The sequence below is a fragment of the Setaria viridis genome, chromosome 4, assembly GCF_005286985.2.
Source record: "Setaria viridis chromosome 4, Setaria_viridis_v4.0, whole genome shotgun sequence".
Taxonomy (NCBI): domain Eukaryota; kingdom Viridiplantae; phylum Streptophyta; class Magnoliopsida; order Poales; family Poaceae; genus Setaria; species Setaria viridis.
In genome coordinates this window covers 20678359-20689493 of record NC_048266.2, presented here as the reverse complement: position 1 = coordinate 20689493, position 11135 = coordinate 20678359, and the positions used below count along the sequence as shown (strand labels likewise).

The following is an 11135-nucleotide window of genomic DNA, read 5'->3' as shown; positions in this document are numbered from 1 at the left end:
GGCAGTGTTGATGAGGAGCAAGTTGACACCAACAAACAAGATGGGATACAACTTCGACAATGGCTTCTTGCTCACCAGCAAGAGTTAGCTACCTTGAAGAAGAAAATAGGAGATTCAGAATCAACTCTCAAATTGCAGTCAGCTGAGATTGAGAATTTGAAGAAGGTAGCACAAAATACTAAAGCACTCCTTCGTCAACTGCTAACCTCTGCAAGAGGTTAAGATCAATGCTCTACTTTGTCTCTCGAGCTTATGACCTAGATGCAGCTTTGTTAATCTCTGTTCTTTGTGAGACAGTTATCTTGTAATAGTTTGTGATCTGTGATGAACAATATAGTAGTGGTTATCTTGATGGGGAACAATAATTTTTTTTCTTGTATACATAAATATGTGTGTTGTGTTTACTATTTGCCAACCGGATTGGAATTGAATTGAAATCAACTATTTATCAGGCCCAGTTACTTAAATTTATGTCTGCCTTAAGTGTACATAGCCCACATATAATAGGGCCAAAGTGCATTTCATTCATAAATCGGAATTAAAAGGGTCAAAAATAATATGAACAACTTTTGGACTCGACCCAATAATAAATGGGCCTACCAGAATCAATTTTGGACTATCGGAACAACATTGGCTCGTGGGAACAAATTTGGGCTCGATCCAACAACAACTGGGCCAAATTCATTTTATGACGAAACAATTTGTCACAATTGTCATGCCACATCGGATGCCACATTACATTGTGTCCATCGTGGCAAAACAGTAAGAGCCAAATTTATGACGTTTCTGTTGACATTTCATAGGTGTCATAGATATAACGACGTAACGTCAGTAGTCACGGTTTATGACGCTCGATTAATGACTAAGGTTTTTCGTCACTTGAGCATCCTAAATCCCAGTTTATAATGGAAAAATGTGTTTATGACACTTTTGGTATCTTTTTAGACCAAAAGATTTCTTATATAAGAAACAAGATAAATATAGAAGTTAAGCAAGCATTCCACACCTAAGCCGAGGGGGGGGGGGGGGGGGGGGGGGGGCTGTTTGTGCCCGGCTATGAAGAAGGAACGTGCGGCCGTGGCCGCTCTGTGGAGAAAGAGCTTGCGAGCGAGAAGGAAAGTGGTCTGTATGGGTCCGATGGACGATGCGTCGTTTAAGATCCCATTCTGTGCGATATACAATAAGATGGGAAAAATAATCGTTGTCCTTAGTCCGTGGTTCATCAAATTTTGCATATTGTGGGTATCGTTAATGAAAAATAAGTTTCACTGCCAGCTGATCTGAGGGGGTGACGAATTGCGCGCTTCTACTGGAGGCAATAATCAGCCTGTCGGTCGTGCTTAGGAATCAACTATAATTCTACTCCATTTTCTCCGTACCCTGTGGCTACGTCAATGAAGAACGTGACGGGTCAGCCTGTCGGTCGTGCTTAGGAATCAACTAGTAAATTCTACTCCATTTTCTCCTTAGTTTTACCGTACCCTGTGGTTACGTCAATGAAGAACGTGACGGGCTCAGAGAGTGGCCTTCAGAGTCCATAAATATATGACGTCTAAATGTAGCTAGGTGCGCCTACCTGTAAGGCCTCGATAAATAAATAAAAGAAATTTAACATTAAACTCTTTTTACCTCCGTCCAAAAAAAAAGTCATCTCTAGAGTATTTAAGCCATGCTTGTTTGAGCTTTTAGAACGCTAGCTTTTGGATGTCAAAAACCAAATAGCCCCAAAAGCCAAAAGCTCGGGCTTCGACTTCCCAAAAGTCAAAGGTTCAAAATCACCTAGAACCTCAAGAAATAGGCAATTAGACCGCTTTAGGAAGCCCCTTCTACTGCCTTTTGATGCCTTTTGAGGCAGAGCCTTTGATCACAACCCATCCCCACAGGCCCACACTACCGACAACATCACAAGAGACATTCATCACAACCCCAAAACTCAGACACTGCCCCACGAGTGGCCCGAACTATGCTATGTCCGCCAGCTGATACATACATCACGGAACGACAAAGTTGCCTCCTATAGCTATATAAAGGTAGCAAGCGTCAAACTAATTGTAAATTACAGATTAGCTTTTACAAAACGGAGCAAAATGGGGGAAAAAACTTGTGACGGCAAAGATTTCTTATTACAGATTTACAATATCCGTTGCCATGAGGTACGGCTAAGCAGCTCTTTTGGATGGCCTAGAGATACTCGTACCACTATCTTCACTGTCATTATCTTCAACCTGCAAAGAGTAAATAAGTTGGATGTCTATAAGAACGCGATACCATTCTCCTATAAAGTACTCCCTCCCCTCCGTTTTAAATTGTAAGTCGTTCTGGCTTTTCTAGATACATAGATTATGCTATACATCTAGACAGAATATATATTAAATTGTAAGTCGTTCTGACTTTTCTAGATACATAGATTATGCTATACATCTAGACAGAATATATATCTAAGTGCATAGAAAAAACCATGTATCAATTTGAAACGGACATGCATATAATCAGGATAGGAGGATGGGATCATCCATACATAAACATACCACATGCATTTTGCAAATGCTATAATGTTTAAATCAGAGACTCACATTGTGTGCTCTAGTGGTTAATTAAATTTACAAGTAAATTTCGAAACACAAACTATTTGCACCATCTAACCAAAACTGAAACTGTGCCCTAGTAACAAAAAATTACAACTTGTCACAAGAGATGTACGTTTTCTTAGTTGGATGCAAATAGTTGTAGTTTTGTGAAATTTAATCTAAATTTAAGAAGGGTAAGGAATTCTCTTCATCTGTCAAGGCTTTTCCTTCACCAAATGCTATTTAATTTTGATGCTTTTTGAAGGTGGTACAGGTGCATAGCTATTTTGAAGAGATGGCTAACTATCACAAATCATTGAACCCCGTGTGGATTTGGCATCTAATTAAGATCTGAAGATATAAAACTATAGAAGCAGTGAAATAGTGATATGCATTACTTTAACTACACATGCCTAGCAGTGGCGCCTAGATGATTTTCCGTAAGCTATTTATTTGTAGAGAAGTTGTCAACTAGGAGCAAAACCTATTGTCTACCTTTAAAGAATAACCAATTACTTGATTGCGTTCTTTGGCCTCAAGTTCAATTAGCTATTTTAGTTCTCCATGCAGTGTACTGTACCTCAACTTCACGAAGGAGAGAAGTGTGGCAGAGGATGGCTTTCATACTGATTTGTGCTAACATTACGGGATGTTTGCTCTTTAAGTTATTAAGACCAGATCATTATGCTTGCTTACATGATGGAAAGCTGGATAATATGGCACAATTCACATGAATTTTCATGTGAAATTGTTGTTTACAAGTAAAGATAATCAAACTTACCTTACCAGCTCCATTTCTTTCTGCTTTTTGCTGGAGGTAGTCTGAATACAAAACAAAACAACTGTCAGGATCAGGAATCCGTGAATGCATGATTAATGAAGATGAACACGAGGGAACATTGAATGCACTATCACCGCTAGATCTTTTCCTTGACACTTGTGATTTAGCTGTAGAGCCTGTGTCTTCCATGTTTGAGGCATTCGTCACTTCCATAGGTTGTAACTTTTTCTTCTGGCCACTACTAGATGGCATCCTTTGATAGATGGACGAAGTGCTTGGAGATAGTTCCTTTTTCAATACAACCTTTGGGATGTCAAAACTCCTGATATTATTCATATTGTCTTCCACAACCTCGCCATCTAGTTCAGCAAGTTTTGCAGCTGTGTCCAATTGCCACATTGTGGAGATGGCATCATCTAAGCACTCCCGCGCCATATGAAGTTCTACTATGGGCTTCGGGTAGTTAAAGCTCAACTCAACTCCAGCAACTTCTAGTATAGAGCTAGGTGCATCCCATGGGCAATGGATCCATTCTGTTGGCATTCTAGCAAGTTCAGGAATCCAAGTTCTTATATATTCACCATCTGGATCGTACTTTTGACCCTGAACCTAGTTTTGCGTACAACAAAAGGCCAGTGAACATCTCTTTTGATAAAATAGTTAGTCCTCGGTATAGATAGACTTCTGTCAAAATTACACAAAAACATAAAAAAGAGAACTGGTACGTAATTATGACTCATCTCAACACAGGTAGACATCAGCAAGACAAAAGCGGATTGCAAATTAACAAAATTTGCAACAAGGCCATAAACTTTTATGAATAGATCCATCATAAACCGATAGTGAATTATGAAAAGTTTACAGATCAGAAATTAATGAGACAAAATTATCTGTGGCAGACAAAAAGAAACTACCAAAAAAACACAGCCATTAATCCCATACACACCCAAGGGACAACGCATCTTGTGCGTGTTTAATAGCCTACAAGAAGCAAAATATTTAAGCCTAAGGAAAATTTTGTGTTTTCACTGAAAAATTAAAAACAAACTGGTCTGCACCCCTAAAAATACTTTTCAGGCCTAGGCGGGTAGGATGAAAACCCCACACACTAATAAACCCAACCCAACCATGCTAAGCTGCAATTGCCTCAATTTAGCATTCACTACCAACTACACTTCTTTCAGAACTCTTCAAGCTCTGAAAAAATAGTTGTGCCATTTTTATTGAGCATCCTTTAGTTGAAAAATGAACAGCGTTAAATAAAAATTTATAGTGTCTGCAAATCCTTTTTCAGAAAAGAATAGTTTCAGTAATCACCACAAAAGGCAAATCTATGAATTATGTCATGAACTCAACGTCCCGGATTCCATATAAACATGTCTACAAGCAACTTTATGTATCATGTTAGACAGATTAGCTTGGCAGGCCCTATGGGCCTTGGGTGTTATCCTATTAGGCTAGGATGTCCTGATTGGTGATATTTCTATAAACCCTGGAGAACCTAGCCTATATATGTAACCCCGGTGCTTTGCACCCTAATCAATCTATTATCCCGAGCCATATTGCTTTCATATCAAATAAGATTTGGTGCTAAAGTGCATTGTTCTTGTAACTCCATACCTCTGGATTATCAAGACGGCTGAGCTCATGGCCATCAGGCAAACTCCCAGATATGTACTGCCAACCAAGAATATCACTTTCTAGGTCCGCATCCAAAAGCACGTCCCAAAAGTACTTCATCCCCCAAATCCATGGTATTTGTAGAAATTTTACAGCAAAACTTGAGACTATCACTCTTATCCTATTATGTGTCCAACCAGTAGCCCAGAGTTCCCTCATGCCAGCATCTACTAAGGGGTATCCGGTCATTCCCTGTCTCCAAGATTTGAAGCGGTCCTCATCCGATCTCCAGGGATAATGCTTCAAGTTACCCAGCAATGATCTTTCGTGTGTGAAAGGGAAGTTAAAACACAAGTAACGTGAATATTCCCGAAAACCAATTGATCGTAAGAACAATTGAACACTCTCCTCAGCTTCAGATTTTCCTTCATTTTCGCACTTGACTTGATGCATTTTAACGAGTTGATAAACCTTCCTTACACTCAACTCACCGAAATGGAGATATGGTGACAACAATGATGTTGTAGTTCCCCCAACCTTCATACCATGTTTTGAATATTCCAGGAGACCGTAAGACACAAATTCCTGAAGCGTATTCTCTGCATTGCACCAGCCAGGAGACCATGCCCTGCTTAGCAAAGCATTGCTTGATTCCTCATCCTTACTAGATTCAAGACCTAGATCATCAATGGAACAACCACGAACATTGTCTATACCTGAATTTTAAAATAAATATTAAAAAGTAAAGCAGAAGTATGGTCATTTGTTGACTGGAGAGGCACTGAATCTAAATAGTTGGAGAAGAAATAACTTAATTTGCATATGTGAAACGAGTAACACTTCAAAAACTACCTCAAGCTGTCTTCGACATTATCAAGCTGCTTCCTTAACATTAATAACGAGTTGCATATATAGAAGAACAAAAACTAAGAGGAAACTTTCTATGTAGTACAGAGAAATAAGAAATTGCATAATGTTCAACAAATGAAAAGATGATGCTATGGCCAAAAGTTACCTGGCACCGGGACCAGCCTCACAGGTGCAAGAGGTTGCGATATGTCAAGTGGCAGGTTCATGCATTTCTCCCAGTACATGTTAAAGGTTGTGAATGCCTGCCCATTCTCATCATAAACTTCCCATGGCTCATAAAGTAGATCACCATTGAAACTTTGGACAGAAATTCCAAGGGCTGAAAGCTCATTCTTGATTTTGTCATCATGCACAAGTGAAATAGGGTCTACAGTTCTCGAAGTGATAATAAATAGGATCAGAAACTGTAAGTGGTGATTGAGTAGAGCAATGGATAACTTCAACACTGAAACTCCATGCCAACTTTGCAGACGTATGCTTGGCGAAGATGTTTAACTTGTTTCTCAATTTTGTAAAGTTCAGTAAGCAGAGTTTTTTCATTACTGTTATGGCACATTACTGTTTGCATTTTTTTTGTAAATGGCACATTACTGTTTGCAATTTCAGGAAAGACTTATGGCACATTACTGTTTGCATTTTTTTTCTCTATAACACTTGCTTGCTTAATCTAAGAATTTGGATCTTTTACATAGTCTCCAAATATAAGCGAAATTGGTAACACTAACTAATGTCTTTCAGCTAAAGTCTATGATAAGAATTATTAAAGTGATTAAATAGAGAATTTTTACTGCACTAACATATTTAGCATTAGTAAATTTCATTAGCAATATCATTGTTAGCGGAAGACGGTAAACCACAAGTCCACAACTGACATGAGCACAAGTTTTAATTCCAAAGCTTTGGAGCTACAACTCGCCAACTATTCCACTTGTATCATCTCCAGATGAACACAGTGCAATGTACATAATTGACTTAAAGCTACACAGTGTAACAGGCTGAAAGCTTTGAATATGTAATCAAAGGACAATGTGAATCAAGCTTCAACATAGAAACACTGAAAGTGAAATGTTTCAAAGAGCAACACTAATAAAGAAGTAATTCTTACGAAAAATCATATAAGAGGTTAGTAACATTACCATAAAGACGATTATAAACCACTCTAGTGGCACCGGTGGAATGAACGCTCTCCAAAAGAGCTGCAAGAGTGCTATCCTCAGCATGGATCAGGATGAGCGGGCACCCAAGTGACTCCAGCGACTTCCGGAGGTGGCCAAGTGACTGCTTGAGCCACCACCTAGAGCACCTTCCCGGGTAATACTGCTTGTAGTCAGCCGGGCACCATATAAAGAGAGGGAGGACAGAGCCCTCCTTCGCCGCGGTGGCCAAAGCCGGGTTGTCGTCAATTCTGAGGTCTCTCCTGAACCAAACAACGGTCTTCTCTGACCTGGACATGCTCAAGATCCAATACCGGCTTTCTCAATCCCCCATGACCAGCCCAAGGACGGCCACTACCATGCCCCAGAACTTCTAACGCCCATTTCGTCGAACACAGCCCGTGCGCATCTCATGGAACCGCCCGAGAAATCGGCACACAAGTCCCAACAGCAAGTATGAATCAAGGACGAAGGATGGATCCCGATGGCTGCTCCAGACGGACCAGAGACCCTGCAAGAAGATGGGAAGGAAAGCCGTCATGACGCCGGTAGGCGACAAGATTTGCGGATCAGGACGGTGGCGAAGCGGAAGAATCCAAGATTTGGGGGGCACCAACCGAATCGCAACTTGTGGCGACGAGAGCAGGATCACGAGCTCGGCGAGCAGTCCAGCGTGGGCGACCGGGCATGGAGGTCGGGGTGCGGGTGGGGGTCGGTCTAGTGATGGAGAGTGGCGGGCTATTTGTCAGCTCCGAGCTAACCTCCCATGGCCGAGAGGCAAATCACGCGGGGACCAATTGGGAAAGACAGCTGATAGCCCACCCCCAATTGAGTAAGCTTGCATCGGTTACCCATCTTGATTTTGCTATTTCTGGGGACCAACGGTCTAATAAATTAACCATGGTTGCTCGAGTCGGCGCCACCGCGCCAGATACGCTGAACTTCGCGTTAGCTACTGCCCAGCTGCTACTTCCTCTCAATTTTTTAATTCACTTGGTAGGCTCGTTTGAAATCTAAGGTGCCCTTCGGTTCGTGTTTTTTCGGCCGTAATCTGATTACGGAGGCAACCGATACCAAGCAATATTCGTATTCGCTTAATTCTTTTCCATTGCCGGTGCTTTCAGACAGGCAAAGGTCTCTGTATTCCTTTCCGACCGTGGCAAACTTGCTTTTTCAGATGACTTATAATAAAAATTTATAAATAAAATTTGATTAAGCTCTACATCATCTTTTCATCTATAATACAACTTGCTTAATTCCAATTAAGAATATTTTTCCAAAATATCTTTACATTATTTTCTTTATTAAAATATAAAGGCTTTTTCTTTCTTCTATAATCCAAATCTCTCGATAACTTTTGTCTTTTCAACCTTAGTTCTATTTTAAACGTTTCTTGCATTCACGTGAGCCCTAGTACGTTGTTTCCAAACTTTTTCTTTTGATTGGTGTATTGCTCTTAGTTGTTCTTATTTGTTTACTTGTATGCTTGTGCCCGATGATTGTTTCGAGTAGAAAGATTGTTGTTCGATTGCTTTTAAGATTAAGAGTTCCAAGAGAGTAAAAGCTGATGACAATAAGAGCAAATATGCTTTCGAGAAAGGCAAGTGTATCCTTATGCTTTTGTCATAATAACCTTATTTAATCACTATTGCATATACTTGCATTTAATTTGATGGGTCATATTAATAGTATGTATGATATTCCTTGTTAACCTGAGTTTACCTGCAATACCTTGGTTTGGTGGTTCAATGAACATGATGATGAATCTGTTTTATTTATGCTATACACCTCTGGTTAATTATAAGAATACCATGTATTAATTGGAACATGAAAAACCACCTAGAAAAACAGTGCAACCACAACTATCATATAACTTTGATTTTGGATATTAACTAGTGAACTTAGTGCTTTATAATCTTACTTGAAAAGGGCAAGAGGGGTTGCATCATTGAGGTATAACCCAGTCCTCTTGAGTGGTATGTTTGGCTAAGATACTACACTCACTAGGGAGGGTTATGCTCTGCTTTGACTCGAAACCTTAGCGGATTATTTTGGTGTTAAGTAAACTTTGTGAAGGCATCATAGTGAATTCCTAACCACTCACCTTGGCAGTGTTTAAGGGCTTGCAAACCTGCGCGACATGGGAGACACAACTTGTGGGTAAAGTGTGCAACCTCTGCAGAGTGTTTAAAACTAATATATCAGCCATGATCATAGTTAAGAGAGGCATGTACCCTCACATGATTAATATACTTGAGGATGGACTTAAATTGTGGTTATAGTTATGTGATTATGCCATATGCTTATGGCCTTTATTGATGTTAATTATGGGTTGGTATATACTTATACCTTACTCCCTCCGTTCCTATTTATAAGGCGTGATATGACATGACACGGTCTCCTAAATTAGATTTTGACTATTTATTTATTTAGATTATATTGTTTATGATTATAAACTTATAATCATCGGATAGTACATTTGATTATCAATCCAATTACATTACAAAAATAAAAAAATATTGGGTAAATTATTGGTCAAAAGATTGTAAAGTTTAAATTTTGATACACGTGCACGCCTTATAAATAGGAACGAAGGGAGTAGTATTTAGGTGCTAATAAAATTTAACCAACTAAAAGTGATTAATGCAGGCAACCAGTCATTCTTTCCTTGTTTAAGCCTGGCATTCATATTCCTCAGACTTTCTGAGTACGACATGTGCTCACACTTGCTATAATCAATGTTGCTCATAAGAAGAAGGTGTGTGAAGTTACTGAAGATGCTGCTACGCGTACGCGACCATAGTTGATTGCCTGTGAAGTTTGGAGCCTCCATTTCGAGGATTAAGCGTATATCTCTGATGACTCTTTTTCTTTTCATGATATTATTACTAGTGTTCACTAATGATATCACTATATATATATATATATATACATATATATGAAACTAGTGAAACTAGGTCCTGACGTACATATAGGTAGCATTCGGTTTTGTTTTAAGATCAGATGTGACAGCTTGCATAGTTTTATCCTAAAGATTTCTCAAGCTCAAAGATAAACCATCTTCCACAAGCACTTAAACTCTTCCTCACTGAGATGCGTAGAGATGAAAGGTTCAAAAAAGTGAAAAGTCTTGCTGAATTTTCCATTATGCTTGTTAAAACAAGGTTGCTTAACTGACATGATGTTGTTTACAAGCATCTCAAATTGGTGCTAGTACTTCCAGTATAGTAATGGCTAGTGTTGAAAGAATCTCATAGTGTTGTTTACAAGCATCTCAAATTGGTGCTAGTACTTCCAGTGTAGCAATGGCTAGTGTTGAAAGAATCTATTCCGCCATGAATTATGTGAATAATAAATTGAGAAATAAGATAGGGGATTAATACGTAAATGATTGTTTGGTCATATTTATTGAGCGTGAATTCTTTTGAAAGTCAAAAAATGTGATATTATAAACTGCTTCCAAGACATGAAGGAACGTAGAGTTAAAGCTACTCTTCCATGAAGGAACCGAAATAGAAAGTTAGAGCTATTATGTAATTTCCTTTATGTATTTTGTAACTTTGCTTTGTTTCATGATTATCTTAGAGTTGAATAATTTGTACCTTTATTTCTTTGATTATCAGTATTGACACACCGTGAATTATGGACTTTTTTTACTGTTAACTTTTTTTTGTTAGATGGGAATACCTAACTTTCAAATCCGGGCTGCCACTTGATATATAAGACCATTCTCAATGCAAAATTTTATATTTATGTTTCCAAGAATATCACATAAGCAATAGTGCATTTAGTTCATGGATGAAGTAGCTCACAATGCATTGTTTCATCTTTTGTTGTTTCCCAAGCTACATGCAAGACATAACCTATATTGGAAACAGTATATATATGGTTTCATCCCCATAAAACTAGTTTCTTCTCTCACCCCGTATATAGTGTACCACGTCATCACAATTGCCTACATGGCACCCCATTTATTATTCATGAAATCCCCATTGAGAATGACCTAAAGACCGGATCTCCACGGTCTCAAGCTGAACTGACCTAAGACTTGTTACCAATCAAGCTGCTGCTGGAGCACTGGGAAGGACTGCCTAGAGATTTCCATCAACTAAGAGTCTAAGAGCCTGCTGTATTAAGCAGGCA

General features: G+C 39.1%; 1 protein-coding gene across 3 annotated transcripts; it reads right to left on the bottom strand.

Moving 5' to 3' along the window:
- Nucleotides 1-1996: 1996 nt before the first annotated feature.
- LOC140222499 (cryptochrome-1) lies at nt 1997-7867 on the bottom strand. 3 transcript variants are annotated; one of them, XM_072293183.1, is made up of 7 exons: nt 7610-7863; nt 6975-7503; nt 5984-6205; nt 4969-5684; nt 3483-3957; nt 3349-3389; nt 1997-2225 (listed from the first exon to the last, which is right to left on the bottom strand). In XM_072293183.1, the coding sequence occupies exons 2-7, from the start codon at nt 7288-7290 to the stop codon at nt 2160-2162; spliced, it is 1836 nt and encodes a 611-aa protein (XP_072149284.1). In that variant the 5' UTR covers nt 7291-7503; nt 7610-7863; the 3' UTR covers nt 1997-2159. The 3 variants fall into 3 exon arrangements, with proteins under 3 accessions (XP_072149284.1, XP_072149283.1, XP_072149282.1); XM_072293182.1 differs by having other exon boundaries at nt 3349-3951; nt 7610-7867; XM_072293181.1 differs by having other exon boundaries at nt 3349-3957; nt 7610-7864.
- Between the last annotated feature and the right edge of the window lie 3268 nt (nt 7868-11135).

Bases quoted from the DNA above. Each gene is read 5' to 3' on its own strand.
- LOC140222499 (XM_072293181.1), bottom strand. From the start codon at position 7,290: ATGTCCAGGTCAGAGAAGACCGTTGTTTGGTTCAGGAGAGACCTCAGA. The intron at 5,685-5,983 runs GTAACTTTTGGC...TTTAAAATTCAG, and splicing joins GAGGCTGGTCCCGGTGCCAG to GTATAGACAATGTTCGTGGT. The intron at 3,958-4,968 runs GTATGGAGTTAC...ACGCAAAACTAG, and splicing joins GCCGTCTTGATAATCCAGAG to GTTCAGGGTCAAAAGTACGA.